Genomic DNA, 18,446 nt, shown 5'->3' with positions numbered 1-18,446 from the left:
ATAGTAACGTGAACATTAAAAAAAAAGAAAAAAAATTATAAGTAAAAAAAAAAAAAAGCATAAAATAAAATAAAAGAAAAAACTATATTGGAATAATACAAGAGAATATTATAACCACTAATATATAAATAATAATTAGAATTGTACAAAAATGTATATGTATAAAATGGAAATGTATAAATACACTATTTGTAAACATATATATAAATAATATATATATATATATATATATATATATATATGTATAACTAAAAATATATTTGCGCACTTCCATTTTATATATATATATATATAAACATATTCAAACATTTTAAAGCAAAACGATTTAATTATTTCTATCTTTATTTCTCCATTTATTTTCTATATATTTTTTTTTTTTTTTTCCTTTTTTTTTTTTTTTTTTTCTTTAATTTTAGTAACATTTATTTTAAAAATGAATTCATATGAATACACATATCTTCACATATATAATAAATTATAAATATATGTATATTTTATATATATATAATATTATTATTGAGTGTGAAATACAGAAATATAAATAAATAATTCTTTTTTTTTTTTTTTTTTTTTATCACGATAAAAATAAAGGATAAGATATACACATATAAAATAAGGTAAAATAAAATAATAAAAAATATGAAAACTTGAATAAATTGTTAATCTTTATTATATTTATAAAATTATTATGTACATATATATATATATAACAATATAATTAAATAATAAAAAAAAAGAAAAAAAAAAATACATTAAAGTACGATATGAAAATAAAAGATATGGTTTGTAAAGCATAAGCAACACTTCGTGTTTTTATATATAAACACAATGTGGTCAATATATATATATATATATATATATATATATATATATATTGATAACACATCATATTTGAATTTTAATTCAAGTGTACAAATAAATATATTTATTAATATATATTCACACATAGATATATTTTTTTTCTTTTTTCTTTTTAATTTTTGATTCATTTGTCGCTCTCATCAGCATCTCCTAAACACTCGTATCTATTTTTTTTTATAGAAACATTATTTGTTTTAACAGCTGTTACAATAGCTTTCTTTGGAATGGTTTGCATTTCTGTTTTTGATTCTTGTTTATCTTTCTCATTTACTTTGGATGAAGATTTAGTATCTTTATAAAAACTACCTTTAGATGAATATTTATAATAATTTGATGATTTATAATTATTTGAATAATTATAGTTATTAATTTTGGAGTGAGAACCATGATGTTTATAATTTTTATTATGTCTTAAGGAATTATAATTATTTGAAAAATATTTATTATCCATTTTATCATAATCTATATAACTATTTCTTTCATAAATTATATCCTTATTTTTTTCATAATTATCTTTATAACTTAATCTATCATGTGAATTTCTAAAACTTTTATCATATGAATCTCTATGTTTTCTTTTATCATCTGATATATAACTTTTATTATCATAATTTTTCTTATCTGATACACTATATCTACTATTTCTTTTTCTATCATAATTATTTCTACTACTACTATGTTTATCATATGTTCTATGTTTTCTACTATTATAATCATATGAACTTCCTCCTCTATTATTATCCTCTTTTTTGCTATCATCTGTTCCTCTTCTTTTATAATCATCTTTTTTGGTTGTAACACTATCAGCATGATCATCTTTTCTATCATCACGTCTACTTTCATCCCTTCTACTTTCATCTCTTCTACTTTCATCTCTTCTACTTTCATCCCTTCTACTTTCATCCCTTCTACTTTCATCCCTTCTACTTTCATCCCTTCTACTTTCATCCCTTCTACTTTCATCTCTTCTACTTTCATCCCTTCTACTTTCATCACGTCTACTTTCATCTCTTCTACTTTCATCACGTCTACTTTCATCTCTTCTACTTTCATCCCTTCTACTTTCATCCCTTCTACTTTCATCCCTTCTACTTTCATCCCTTCTACTTTCATCTCTTCTACTTTCATCTCTTCTATCATTTCTTCTACTACTGTCTCTTCTACTACTATCTCTTCTGCTATCACCTCCTCTTCTTTCTTCTCTTCTACTATCTTCTTTTCTTTCGGACCTTCTTTCATATCGTCTACTATAACGATCTCTTCGACGACTACTGTCACGTCTTCTACTACTATCTCTTCTTCTACTACTTCCTTCTCTTCTTCGACTACTACCTCTGCTTACTTTATTAGAATGAGACCTACTTCTTCTAGAACTATAATGTGATGCCTTATCATTTGATACAGCATTTTCTTTTTGTTCAACCAATAGATGAGTTCTAGCTTCCCATATATTTTCACCTTTCTTTAAATTTGGCTTGATGAGAATATCAATTTTTTGACTTTTTCCTTGTGCAGCATTTGCATTATTATCGGCATTGGATTCATTATTTTCTACATTATTATTTTCTGTTTCGTCTGTTGTTTTTTTCTTAACTCTCCTTTTTGTTTTTGATTGCAATAAAGTAGATTTCAGGTTAGTACTTGTTATATCTTTATTATTATTATTATTATCTATACTATTATTATTATCTGAGACATCTGATTCATAAGTATAATTATCATTACTCTTTATAGATTCATTTGAATTATCTAATTTTTTATCATCATGGTATTTATCTTCTTTGGAATGTTTTTCATTTCCTGTTTCTCCATTTATGTTATTACTATTAATATCATCTTTATTATCTTCATCTCCATTTTCATCATCATATTTTTTTTCTGTAGCTATAACCTTAACTGTTTTTACTGCAGTTATTTTTTTGGTTTTGTTTAAGTTGTTTGCATTCTTTACATATTTCAATGAGCTATCATAAAGATTTTCCATATTATAATTATACGAGTTACTATTATTACTATTATTATTACTATTATTATTATTGTTGCTGTTGTTATATCTATCTGTATTTCCTTTTGAATTCATATTTCTATTCATATTGTCATATCCTTGTTCGTCATCTACATTTTTTGAACTATCTCTATTATCATTATTTAATAAATCATGTTCTGTATTTTTCTTATCATTCATTTTTTGACCTCTGATATTTGATGAACTATCATTACGGAAGTGACTTGAGTTTGACAAATTAACACCAGCATTGTATGAACTATTATTACTATTATTATCTTCTCTTTTAATATTTTTCATAATAATATTTTTAATATTAGCTTTATCATCTTTTTTTATTATATTTAATTCTTTCTTCTGATATGATGTGTTATTATTATTATGATCTATATTTTTCTTGTCCATACTAGCATGTGAATTTCTAAAGTTACTAAATTTTCCTTTGACATTACTACTATTTGCTACTTCATTATTTACATAATTACTATTCATATTATTATTTGTTGAAGTATCTTCATCTTGATTTGAACCATATAGCTTATTATTATTTTCATATATGTGGCTATGTATAACACTAACATTAATATTTTTTTTATTTTCATCTAGGTTATTATTTTTTAAATTTGCAAAATCTCTAGTTATATTATTATCTATATTTTTATTAAAATTTTTATTATTCATATTATTCATCTTTTTATTGTTCACATCATTAATCATATTATTATTATTCACATTACCCGAATGATTTAAATTTGTTAGGTTTTTATTTCCTGACATATTATTATTACTATCTAAATTGTTCATACTCTTTTTCATATTATTATTTGCATTATTTTTATTCATCATAAATATTTTCTTCGTATTATTATTATTATTGTTGTTATTATTGTTATTATTATTGTTATTATTGTTATTATTTTTTGAATTGTTTGTAAAATTATTATTATAATTAAAGTTCCTATTAGTGTTGTTATTTTTTTTGTAGTTGAAGACATTTTTGTTATTAGACATGTTACTGTTTTTTTGATCTTTATTAAATTCGTTCATATTATTATTATTGCTTAGATGACTTAATTTTTTATATTTATCTGTTCCTTCTTGTTGTTCTTTTTTCCTTTCTACATCATCCATATTTTCAATTCTCCTTTCAGCATCATCATCACTATTATTATTATTATTATTATTGTTATTATTATTGTTATTATTATTGCTGTCATTTGTGCTGTTTATGTCTTTTTCCTTTGTAGTACTTTCATTTAATATTTTTTCTGGATCAATATCAACAGGTTTGGCTTCTCCAAAAATATTTGGATTGACAACATAACTTTTTTGATCTAGTGGCACAGATCTTTTTTTCAGAATTAATTTTTTCCTTTGTTCTGTTCCGCTTTGAACATTATTATTATTATTATTATCAGCAATACTTTGTTTATTCATATGATTATTATTTACATAATTGTGGTTTTTAAAATTAAAAGTATTATTATTCATTTTATCATTTAACATATTATTATTATTTTGTTGGTGATTCATATGTACGTTTGAACCTCCTACTTGTTGATTGTTATTTATATAACTTCCTTTCATATTGTTATAGTTAAAATTTTGATTCATATTATTATTCATTGTATTTCCTACATTTTTCATCATATCCATTTTCATGTTTTTATTATTATCATTATAAAACAGGTTATTATTATTATTATTATTATTATTATTATTATTCATATGGTTATACATATTATTATTACTATTGTTGTTCATATGGTTGTTACTATTATTATTATTATTATTATTGCTATTATTATTGTTATTATTATTATTATTGTTATTATTGTTGTTATTGTTGCCGTTATAATTATTCATAATATTATTCATATTATTATTACTTTGACGAATACTACCAAAATTATTATTATTTCTATTAATCATTTTCTTGAATTTATTTTGCTTCTGATTTACATGAAAATTCTTCATCTTGTCTTTATTTATTATTACTGATATAGTACCATGTTCAAAAGAATTATTTCCAGAATATATCATCTTCGCATTCAACTCTAAAGATCTGTTCATATCTTCCATATTATCGAATTCAACATATGCAGCAGCTGTCTTACCTTTCTTGTTTAAAATATTAATTCTTTTTATTCGATACCCGTCAAACAAGTTATATATTTCTTCTTTAGTGATATCAATATGTAAATTGCGTATATATATTTCGTAGCACGTGGCATAATTATTCATATCTGCACAAAAAAAAAAAAAAAAAAAAAAAAAAATATAAATGAAATATAAATAAAATATATCAATATATATAAATATATATATATATATATATATATATGTGCTGGATAATTTTAATATAGTGTAAAAAAAAATTAAAAAATGAACGTACCATTTTTTGGAGCCATATAATAATTTTGCTTCATATTATTATTCATATCGTTGTTATTAAAATTGTTATCAACAACTTTGCTCTTCATATCGTTATTGTCATTGTATGTATCCACTACAATAAAAAAAAAAATAAAATAAAATAAAATAAATGAAATATTATATATATTAAATATATATTATATAAGTGTATATATTTATATATATACTGATATAATATTATTTTATTTTTTCATTATATATACCTAATGGAGCATCACAATCTTCACACATATCAGCCCAACGATTGCTACTTTTATTTTCTTCGTTTTTATTATTATCATATGTAACATCATCATCCTTAACATCATCTTCTTTAACGTCATCTTCTTTAACATCATCTTCTTTAACATCATCTTCTTTAACGTCATCTTCTTTAACATCATCTTCTTTAACATCATCTTCTTTAACATCATCTTCTTTCACATCATCTTCTTTAACATCATCTTCTATAACAACATCATTTTCATCTTTGTCATTCTCTTCGACATGATCCTCTTCAACACCTTCCACACTCTCTACATTTCCTGCATTTTCATCATTCACATTATCATCTTCAACATTGTCAGTTATTACATCCTTTTCAACATCAGCTACATCCTCATCCTTCAATTCAAGTTCCATTTGATTATCTTCATTAACTGAACTCATATTTAAGAATATATTTTTCTCAAAAAATAAGGACTAGATTCAAACGATTGAAAAATATTTAATTCTTCTTTTCGTATTGCAATTAATATATATATATATATATATATATATATATATATATTTTATGCAATATATTTTCCTTTTATATAGCTATGTGATATTGTTTATATTAAAAATATTATAATATTTATATATATATAGCTATGCTCAAATAATAATATTTCAAATAAATATAAAAAAAAAACAATTATATAAATAAATACATATATATATATTCTATTTATTATATCAAAATTTATTTTTTGTTCAAACATAATGGTTTATCTATTTCTTTTTTATTCTTTCTTTATTCTCTTGAATGTTTTCAAAAAAATATATATATTAAGATAATTTAGGCAATTCGTTTTTTCTCCTTTTAATTTTTTGACAGAAAATATCCATAGGTAAAAATATATTTCCAATAATAAATAAATAAATATAAACATAAACATAAATATATATATATATATCTTATATTTACGATGTTATTACATATATTCTCTTTTTATTTATTTATTATTTTTTTTTTTCTTTTTCAAATCTATCTTTTAATATCTCCAAAATATTCAATCTTGCCTTTTTCTTTTTTTTTTTTTTTTTTTTTTTTTCTCTTTTAATATATAATATTATATTTTTAACTACTTCAATGATTAAGGGGTGTGAATACAAACAGAAAAAAAAAAAAAAAAAAAAAAAAAAAAAAAATTTGATGGAATAATAAGGAAAAGAAAAGAAAAAAAAAAAAATGTCAAAGAAGAAAAAAAAAAAAAATAACAAAAGAATTATCTGTCCACAACTATCTTTTTAAATTTAAAAGAAATATGACCTTGTGAGAACATCCATTTTTCTAAAATAAACAATTGTTATAAATTTTCTTTTTTCTTTTTTGATATTATTTTCAATTTCTTTTTCCTTTCTATCTATTATTATTCCAAAAAATTATAAATATATATGTACATATTATATAGTATTTATATATAACTTCTAATATTCTGTAATGTCGTTTTGTAATTAGCTTTTATTCTTATTATCAATATTTTATATATTTGAAAGTGCTTCTATACATAATTATTTTGATATATATATATATATATATAATATATATAATAAAAAAAATGATGTTGGCGTAAAAAAAAAATATAATAAAAATAAAAATATGAATAAAATTGTATTTTTATAAATACTTCTATATTATATATATATATATATTTATTCACACAATTCTGTATTATATATATTATATAATAATATCTAATAAAAAAATTGTATGTATTTTTTTCTAATTTCTTTTAATTATATGAAATATTTTTGGTGAAATGATATAAGGAAAAAATATTTTTACTTTATTTTTTTTTTTGTATTATTTATATATAAATACATTTGCATATAAATAAAAAATAAATAAATATTATATAAATATAATAAATATAGTTTTATTTTCTTATATTATATATATCTATGCTTTTGTTTTTTATATTATATTATAAAAAAAAAAAAAATATGAAGATATATATAATTATATATAATATTTATTGTATATATATAATATAAATATCACATAACATAAATTTTTATTTTTGTAAATTAATATAAAAATATGTTTTTTTTTTTTTTTTTTTTTTTTGTTTTTTTTAAGGTTTTTTTTTTACATTCGTATAATTTATATTATAGTTACGTTAAAACAATAAAAATGTTTGTATTTAAAATATAAAATAATAAGAATTATAATATATTTATAAAAATAATATTATATATATATATATATATGTATGTAAAAAAATAGTAAACATATTTTTATATATAATAAAAATATTATTATATATACATTATATATATATATTACATATTTATATTATAATTATATAATTTTTTATTTATTATTTTATATATATATATATTATATTATTTAGTATTTTTTAAATACTGATTATATATATAATATTATAAACTTTATTTACATATATATATATTATATATATATATATATATATATATATATATAATATATACGTAAATTTTTTTTTTTTTTTTTTTTTTTTTTTTTTTTTTTTTTTTGGGCCTTAAAAGGGTGTTTTTTAAATATTTAATGTTTTAAAGGTTTATTTTTAAGACTACATATATATATAATTATTATGTTTTAATTATGGAATTATACATATATATATTATATATATAATATATATATATATATAATATATTTATATATATATTATATTTATTATATGTATATTATATATAATATATATTATATACCATGTGAAGTATTTTTTCCCCCCCTTTAAATGATAACCTCATATTAAATAAAATATAATATATACATTTATCATCATATATATATATAATATTAATAAACTATCTATTATTACAAATATGTAATAATATATATATTTATATACATATTATTTTTTATGCACTTATATAAATATTACTAATATATAATTTATATATATTATAATATTATGTATTATTATATAATTATGTAATTTATTTATAATATATTTATAATAAATAACCTTGAATCAAAAAAATATAAGCCTAGATTAATAATGATGAAAAAAAAATAAAATAATAAATTCAAAAATAATAAATAAGAAAAATAATCAATATCTATGGTTTTAAACTAGTGTTAGAAGTTGCAATAATATATATATTTTTTTATTCAATTATATATACAAAATAAATAAAAAATATATATAAATATATTTCATATGTGAAATTTTAATTTTTTTTTTTTTTTAATTTTCAAGAAAAGAAAAAAATCTCTATATTTGTATGAATTATATAGATACCACAAAAAAAAAAAATATAATAATAAATTAAAATATATATATATATATTATAATATATATATTTGTATTTGTATTTGTTTTTGTTTTTGTTTTTGTTATATAATTGAAGGTTCCATAATGTTGCATACTGAATATATTTAAATGTCCTATGGGGGAAATATATATATTCCTTTGTTGACATTATATATATATTAATAGATACATATGTTAATATTATAATATATTTCTATAACATTATTTATTCATTTAAAAAAAAAAAAAAAGGAAAACATAATAACAATATTATATATATATATATATATATATATATATATATTTATATATATATATATTTATATATATATATATTTATATTTATATATAATGCTTTTGTAAATATAAATTAATAAATTAACGAAAAAAAATAAAAATGCTATTCGTTATATTATAATATTTTTAAAAATAACAAAATTGTTTTTATATATACACCCAAAATAAGATATCTATTTAAAGTCAAACATGTTGAACTTTTTTTTTTTTTTTTTTTGTGAAAAAATAAAAAAGAAATAATTTCATATATATAATAAAACTTAGAACTATGTCCAAAAAGTATTATGAAAAATTATTAAGTGATATTCGTAAGTATAAAAAATATTATATATATATATATTAAGACAAAGGTTATTTGTAGGTTTATGTGTATATAAAATATAAAAGTTATATAATTAAATGTAATTGTTTTATATATTTTTGTGATAATTCTTCCGGGTCTTTTCTCTACGGTTCTTTTTTAATTTTAATTTTTTGTTTGTTTTTTTTTTTGTTTTTTAGAAAATCAATCCAAACCGGTTGAATCAAAATTTGGTTCTTATATTCTTCAAAAGTTTGGATGGGAAAAGTAAAAAAGAAAAAAAAAAAAAAAAAAAAAAAAAAAAAAAAAAAAATATTAATGAATAATGCATAATGATAATTTTAACATGTCTATTATAATATATATATATATATATATATATATATGTGTATATTTTTTTTTTTTTTTTTTATTTATTTTGTAAGGGGTAAGGGATTAGGAAAACACGAAAATGGAGACGTGAAAATTATAAAGATAAAAAAATATGGAGAACATGGGGTAATATGTTAAAATGTTATATTAAATAAATGATAAAATATATACTGTTTATTTATTTGATTTTTTTTTTTCCCCCTTTTATAAATATATAAATATATAAATATATATATATATATATATATATATATATATACGTATTTGTCTTTATGCTTTATACATCTTTTTGTTTGTTTGACTTATTTTGATACAGCTTGGATATAATGAACATGAAGAAAATGACAATGGGATGTGGTGGGAAAATATGTACAATAATTGTGCGAAGAAAATCAATACTGATAATAATAATAATAATAATAGAACAAATTCTAGTGGTAGTAATAATAATTCAAATGAAAAAATTGTCAGAAATAATGAAAATATAAAGTACTCATTATTTGTTAAAAAAGATACTTGTATAATAAGTCCTGCTTACACTAGCTTAGAACAACATCAACAAGCAGAAGACGAAAAAATCAACAAAAAAGAAGATATTAAAATTAAGAATAAACATATTAATAAGAATGAAAATATTATACATAATAGTAAATTAATAACTAATAAATCAAGCGAAGAAAATCATGATGAATATGTAAAAAGAAATAAGAAAAAAAAAAAAAAAAAAAAGAAAAAAAAAAAACATAAACATAAACATAAACATAAAACTGAAGATAAAAATAAATAAATAAATAAATATATGTATATATATATTTATATTTAATAAACATTTGGTCTTTACATATATGTGTGTATTTGTACATTTTATTATTTTTTTGTAAATGGAATTAATTTATTCTTTTCATCAAATTTTAATATATATATGTATGTATATATGTTTCTATATTTATTTGTAAAACCTATTTTGAAACATTTTCAAATGTTTAAATTAAATTTTTTATAAAGTCTAATTAATTATAAAAAAAATAACATACATACATACATATATATATATATATATATATATATATATATATATGAACAATTTAACTTATATAAAAAATGGAATATCCCATGTAACAATATAAAATTATAATTTTCAATAAATTTTATATAAAAAACAAAAAAAATTATACTAAAATAAAATATATTATAATATAATATGTAATTCATAAAATGATAATATATATATATATATATATATATATATATATATATATGACATACATTAATTAATTTATATATGTGAGATCATTTATTTTTTCTTTTTTTTTTTGTCTTTTTCTTCTTCATTAGTTCCTATATCTTTTCTCTTATTTTTCATTGTATCTTTTTCATTTGATTCACTTTTATGGTCTTCCTTTGAATCCTTTTCTGTATCTTCTTCCTCAACATCATTTGTTTCTTCTTGATATTGCTTTTCATTTTCAACAGATTCATTACATTCGTCTTTTTTTTCTGTATCCTTTTCTTGATTTGTTAACAAATAACTAGTATCTACATTTTCGTCGGTAATAATTTTCCAAATTGGGTCTGAAATTTTTTTATTTAAAACATGAGGATATAAATCCTTAATATATTTATATAATTTTTGTGGATATTTCAGCCTCCAGTTTTCTACTCTCTTTGTAATTTTGTTCCACAAATAGCCTAACAAAAAAAAAAAAAAAAATCAAAATATAAAATGAATATAAATATAAACATATATATAAATATAAACATATATATATATATATATAAATATATATATATATATATATATATATATATATATATTTTATTACCTCTGTTTGGTTCTGCCTTTATACACTTGTTTATTATATCCTTTTGATTTATTTCATTTTGTTGGTCAATTTCGAATGCGAGAAATGTTGCCCATCCATCTCCAAAATGAGGACTTAAGTTAATTACTCTATAGAACCATTTTCTAGCTTTCTGTATTTTAAAATTGATCCAGAATAATTTTGCGACTGCTAATATAACATAGGCATTATTACCACAATGATTAAAAGCACTTACTGATTTACTATTTTGTAAATTTTTATTTTCTAGTTCTATAGCTTTTGACCATAAAATACCAGAGGAAGGACATTCTTTCAATGCTTCTGATATTATAGGATTTAAATTTTTATTATTACAACATAATTCTATTTCTATTAGTTTTAACCATAATAAATCATAATTCTCGATTACTTTAACATATGCATTATTATTAACTGATGATTTTTTTTCAAGTTCATTTTTAGATTTAGAAATATTACTACCTGTATTATTGACACTCTTCGAACCATCCATATTTTTATTTAAGTTATTATATTCATCATCATGTGTATCATACATTTGTTCATTCGTTTCGATAATTTCTTTACTTTTTAAAATATGACTATTATTATTAAAAGAATTTAAATACTTGATTTTTATTTTTGCTTTCTCAGTTAAAGCTCTAGCACCTGTGTAATTCTTTTTTTCTATTTGTAAATCGATAGCACATATCCATAAATTAATAGATGACGCACAATATTTTAAACCTTCTTCGTATATTTTCTGAGCATTCTTATATGGATCATTATCTAAATTAATATATTCCTCCTCCTTTTTGTTTTTAAAATTTTTATTACCTCCATTCTGTTCATTAGAAATATCTTTGGAAATATCATTAGGCATACAACTGTTACTATTACTTCCATTATTATTGGTACCATAACCTTTTGTTGTTGTATCCTTGGTATTAATTTTATTATCTTTCATATCACCTAATTTGCTTTCATCATGATCATTATTGATAGATGCTTTATCACTTGTTTCATTTAGTTCTACATCATTAGCATATCTATACATTTCTAATTCTATCTGTCCAGCTATCATATACAGCTTATCAAAATTTTTGTGTATTTTTAACGCTTCATGAGCCAAATATTTGGCTTCTTTATAATTTCTTAATAGCCTCTCCAGTTGAACAGATTGCATCCATATTTTAGGAGTATTACATTGGACCCTTGATTTTTTCAATAAAAATCGAGCTCTGTCAAATTCATTATTTTCTCTTTCTAATTTGATAGCAGCAAGAGATATCACTTCTGCATTTTGATTATGTACGAAGGATTCAGCTAAGATTTCACGTGCTTTATCGATTTCATTATTTAACCATTTTTGTTTAGCTAACATAAGCCATAGAACACTTGAATGTGGACAATTTTGTACGGCTCTATGTAAAACCTCATCAACATCTTCTCTTTTTCCATGAGCTAGTTCCAAATTTGCTAATGCTAGCCATAATGATTTTTTCGATTTAAATATTTTTAATGCTTCATTATATATAGCTCTTGCAGTATGTATCGATTTATTATTAATACAATTTTGAGCATCTTGTTTATATATCCTTTTTTTATTTAATGTTTCTACTCCTATATGCATAGTATTTCTTATAATACTTTCACAGGTATGAGTAAATTTTGATTGTTCACATTCTTCAGCAAATTTTATCCACTTATCTCTATCAAAGATAACATTTTTTGAAGATAGATTTTCTATACATCTTTTAATAATAATATCTACCATTTTTATATTTCCTTGTTTTTCTTCTAATTGTGATGCATTAATCCATATTTCTGCACTTGTTGGTATTTTTTTTCTTGCTTCATTCAAAACTTTTTGTGCTTCAGTATATGTGCATAATCGAGCTAAAGCTATCCACATTTCAATAGATTGAGGTATACATTCAACTGCTCTTTTTAATAATATATATGCATTATTTTCATTTTCTAGAGAAATAGCTTCTTTCCATAATTTCACTGAATTAGGTATACATTCTATAGCTTTACGTAGTACCTTTCTTTTATCATCTACATTTTTTTCTTTCTTATATGCTTCTAACCATAATTTAACTGATGTTGGTATATGTTTGATAGCTTTAGCTAGAATAATTTTTACCTCACTTAATTTGTCTTCTAGTCTAACAGCTTCTAACCATATATCTTCATTTTTTGAACATACCATACATCCTTTCATAATTATTTCTTTAGCTTTATCCTTTCTTTGAGCTAATTCTTCTATACGTGCAGCTGCTATCCACCCAGGACCATGTTTTGGATTAGTGCTTATAACAGATTTTAATAATGATCTAGCTTTATTTATATCAGCTATATCTGCATCATTAATTAAACTGCTTGCATTTAAATTTGTTAGATATCCCTTAGGATCTATAACAGTCTGACCTTCTACATTATCTATAAGTTCATCTAATTTAACTGATAATACAGTTCCCCTTGCTTCTCCTAGATCGTTTAATGATAATTTGTGTGTATTATTAAGCAAGGGAGTATTATAACCGCTAATATTTGATGCGTTCAGGGGTGTATTATAACCTGATAAAGTAAATGGGGTATTCAAACCACTAATAGACATATTTGATTTGACATTATTATTTATTAAAGGTGTATCTATACCAAATAATGAAGAAGAACTTTTCATATATGGTGTTTGCATACCAATTAATGGTGTTTGTAGACCACTTAAAGAATTTTGTAATCCATATGGAGTTCTTAAACCTAATGGAGTTTGAACACCTAATGAGGATTGATAACCTAAACCAATAGGTGTCTTAAGACCACTTTGATTTGATACAGAATTATTAAAATTAAGATGCATATTAGATTCATTAATTCTACTCATAATTAAAGAATCCGGAGCAGGTAAATAATTTTTTTGAACTTTTTTTTGTTTTTGTTTAGATGAATATTGTAAAACATTTGGAATAGATTCCCATTCTTCTACAGTAACATTAGCAAGATTTTTTTTAAGATCACTAAATTGTTGTTGTATGGTTGGTTTTTTTGCTCTCATTTTTGATATTTCTTCTTTAAGTTTATTTTCTCTTCTACTTTTTCTTCGAATATCCATAAGAGAATCAATCTTATCATATATTTCATCAGCTTCTTTATCTTCTTCATCATATTCAGTATCTTTAAATAATGATTCAGAATATCCATGAAATTCATCATAATTAAAATCTGAATAATCATTCTTATCTTTATCATCTGTTGTATCATCTCTACTCACACCTCCTGAAAATCCTGTTACTCCTCTCCCTTTACCTGGAATATATCCTGGTGGTGGTTTTCCAAATGGTTCAAATTTTACTTTATTATTATTAATACTGATATTTTTAAATACATCATTTTTTATATTTTTTTTCATGTCATTTTTTAACGACGTCAAATCCATTTTTTAAAATATCATAAATTTTTTTTTTTTTTTGCTCTTATATATCAATTTATATATAAGTTGAGGTGGCGTTAAAAAAAAAAAAAAAAAAAAAAAAAAAAAAACCTTAATATAAAAAAATATTATATTATATGATATGATATTTATGTTATAATATTTTTGTTTATTTTTTATTTATTTTTATTTATTTATTTTTTTTTTTTTTAATAACTTACGATCGACAAGTATATTTATAAACTTTACAAATGCATTTTATTAAAAATTTATATAATATTATACTTTAAAAAATTATTACTTTTACCTTTTAGTAATCATTGTCTTATAATCTTATTATGTAGTAATATATATATTATATATATATAAAAAAATTAACAAAAAAAAAAAGGAAAATGAAGTAATCAAAGAAAGATTACAAAGGTCAGGTTTTTATATACATTTTTATTTATTTTGTTTAACAAAAAAAATAATATATATATGTATATATATAATATTATTATAATGAAAAATCTATATATTAGAATTAATAAAAATATCTTTTACTAAATAATTTAAATGAATATATATATATAAATACATTAATTGTATATATCTATTTTTTTGAAATCATAATGTATAAATGGTAATATATATATATATATAAATATTTATTTATTTATTTTTATATATCAAAATACCATGGATGAATTTATATTGTTATTTAATTGAGATATAATCTAATATATATTTTTTTTTTTAATAAATTATAATACAGTTAGCTTTTTCATTAATATAAATGAATATATATATTATTTTTTTCTATACTTTAAAAATATTATATCCATATAAATATGGTTTTTCTCTTTTTTTTTTTTTTTTGAATCAGTAAAAAAGAAAATTCTGTTCGTATATAAATTTATGCGCTTATATATATATTATATAAATATATGTATATTTTATATATAATTATATATTTAAAACAAATAATATAATATTATAATTATATTTCCATATTTATAAGTTTTTCTTTTATATATATATCTTATTGATAAAAATATATATAAATGGTTTATTTTTTTATTTGAACATATTAAAATATTTAAAAATAAAAAAAATAATTTTTTTTTCCCTTATGATCCTTATATAACCTTCAGTTGTGATTTATTCTTATCTTTATGATCAAACTGCTTCATGTATTTTATGAATTAATTTATAAAAATAAGAGTTTTTTCTTAAATGTAATGAATTTATTAAATAAAAAAAAAAAAAAAAAACATATATATATAATAATATTGTGATTATTTTAAAATGAATGATTAATATCAATATTAATATTTGAATAAAGAACATAAACAAAAATTATGATTTGGTTATATATATTATATTATATTATATATCATATATTTACTAAATATATACTTTTTTTTATATCCAATTTAATGAATAATCTTTGTTTCCTTACACAAAAAAAAAAAAAAAAAAAAAAAAGGAAAAATAAAAAGGAAAACATAAATATATAATTTTATAAACACATAGGAAACAAATTATTTATTATGGGTATATACATATTGATATATAGTTATTAAAAATGTGATATATCAACTTAAAATTTGACACAATAAAAATAATACATATATATAATATATATATATATATATATATATATATAATTATATCCATTTTGTGACAGTAAAAAAAAAAAAAAAAAAAAAAGAAAGAAATGGTTGAATTTTTTAAATACTTGTGTGTACATAAATTTTTAAATCTTATATAATAATAACAAATATTTATTATAACATTTTTATCAAAACCCTTTTCAATTAAAATATGAATTAAAAGGAAAAAAAAAAAAAAAAAATTTTTTTTTTTTAATAGTAATAATAAATATATATTTATTTTTATTACTAGTCATAATTATAAATATTGGTACGTCTTCTTTTTCTTTCTAAATAATAATATTCATGTAAACATGATATAAACCTATAGAAAATATTCATAGGTTTAAAATTATATGTCAATATTACAAATCCACATAAGAAAATTATAGTTCTTAATATTCTGACAATGATAGGATAAAAATATATACTAAGACCACATGTAAGTAGGGTTAATATAACTAGAAAGTATCCAAATTTCCTTAGAATAAAAAAGAATAATTGTGACCATTTAGTAAAACAATATATAAAATAATGAATATATTTTATATTATTTATAATATTATCATCAATTATATTTCTTATAAAAGTTCTAATAACAGATAAATTATTTTCTGGATCCACATTTTCATCATCAGTATAATTAAGAGCACTACTATCATCATTATTAGAATCTTCTAAATTATTATCTTTAACATTATCATCAATATAGTAATTGTTATAAATATTACTACTAGTACTACTATTATATTTATTATTATTATTTTCATATATATTGTCATATTTATTCATTTTTTGAGTGGGTTTCATATTCTTTAAAGAAATATTCTTTTCATTCTTTTCATTTTTATCATATTTATCATATTTTTCATTCTTATTATCATCCTTGATTTGTTTTTTCTCACTTTTATTACTTTCATTTAATAGATTATCCTCTGAATTACTAACTGAATTAGAGCTATAATTATCATATTCATTAGTACTTGCATTATTTAATGAGGAATCTGTAAATGTTCCACTTTCACTAGTATTATCCATATCATCATAATTATCACTCTGACTAATCATATTATTATTATTATTATTATCTAATATAATATCATTATCATTTTTATTATTTGTAACGTCTTTTTTTTTTTGTTTTTTTGATTTGGTTTCTTCATTTTCTTCATATTTTTTTTCATTATTATCTTTTATTTCATCACTTTGATCGCTCTCATCACTCTGATCATTATAATGATCATCCTCATCATCATCATTATAACTACAATAGTTATCATTTATTTCTTCATAATCTTTTTGCGATGTTGTCTTTTTTTTCTTATTATTTAAATAATCTTTATATTGTATATTTTGGTATATGCTTCGCCTGACCCTCCTCCAGTAGGTAAAAGACTCATTGTTATTATAGATTCTATTCATATCATCATTAAGATTATTATTGTTTAAACTGTCTGTTTTATAAAAATAATTCAGGCTTTTATTTCTTTGTAACTTGATATTTTTATTTATCGATTGAGCCATGTTGGAGTGTCTTTGTATGCGGTCACATTCTCTTATAATAGAAACTATAATAAATAGAATTAGACTTAAAAAAAGTAAGAGAAAAGAGATGAAATATTTTGAAAAAAAGAAAGATAAGAAAAAATATGTTACAAAGAATAAGGAATATAATGGTTTTTGCCATGAAGAAAAATTAGATATTATAGAAAAGAAAGGTAACCATATCATATCAAAATTTAATTTAATTGTTTTAATATTTTCATATAATAAATTCACATTTAATTCATTAT

The 18,446-nt window shown here is 19.6% G+C and overlaps 4 protein-coding genes across 4 annotated transcripts in view; 1 reads left to right on the top strand and 3 right to left on the bottom strand.

Moving 5' to 3' along the window:
- Positions 1-985: 985 nt before the first annotated feature.
- PADL01_1108600 (asparagine-rich antigen) lies at positions 986-5,950 on the bottom strand (the record flags this gene model as incomplete). The annotated part of the gene is made up of 3 exons (XM_028682537.1): positions 986-5,112; positions 5,262-5,375; positions 5,554-5,950. 3 exons carry the CDS (start codon positions 5,948-5,950, stop codon positions 986-988), a joined length of 4,638 nt encoding a protein of 1,545 aa, XP_028538805.1.
- Positions 5,951-9,355: 3,405 nt separating this feature from the next.
- PADL01_1108500 (conserved Plasmodium protein, unknown function) lies at positions 9,356-10,547 on the top strand (the record flags this gene model as incomplete). Its single annotated transcript, XM_028682535.1, has 4 exons — positions 9,356-9,395; positions 9,589-9,655; positions 9,814-9,886; positions 10,077-10,547. The coding sequence occupies 4 exons, from the start codon at positions 9,356-9,358 to the stop codon at positions 10,545-10,547; spliced, it is 651 nt and encodes a 216-aa protein (XP_028538804.1).
- Positions 10,548-11,054: 507 nt separating this feature from the next.
- Positions 11,055-15,022, bottom strand: PADL01_1108400 (pre-mRNA-processing factor 6, putative; the record flags this gene model as incomplete). The annotated part of the gene is made up of 2 exons (XM_028682534.1): positions 11,055-11,449; positions 11,584-15,022. The coding sequence occupies 2 exons, from the start codon at positions 15,020-15,022 to the stop codon at positions 11,055-11,057; spliced, it is 3,834 nt and encodes a 1,277-aa protein (XP_028538803.1).
- A 1,880-nt stretch (positions 15,023-16,902) lies between these two features.
- PADL01_1108300 (conserved Plasmodium protein, unknown function) overlaps positions 16,903-18,446 on the bottom strand; it is a gene marked incomplete at both ends in the record, with an annotated part of 2,463 nt that continues 919 nt past the window's right edge. The window contains one exon of the mRNA XM_028682533.1: positions 16,903-18,446. This exon is cut by the window's right edge and continues 919 nt beyond it. Within this exon, the coding sequence (XP_028538802.1) occupies positions 16,903-18,446 (1,544 nt within the window).

The sequence above is a fragment of the Plasmodium sp. gorilla clade G2 genome (assembly GCF_900097015.1).
Source record: "Plasmodium sp. gorilla clade G2 genome assembly, chromosome: 11".
Classification (NCBI taxonomy): domain Eukaryota; phylum Apicomplexa; class Aconoidasida; order Haemosporida; family Plasmodiidae; genus Plasmodium; species Plasmodium adleri (nom. inval.).
This window is presented reverse-complemented; position numbering and strand designations above follow the sequence as displayed.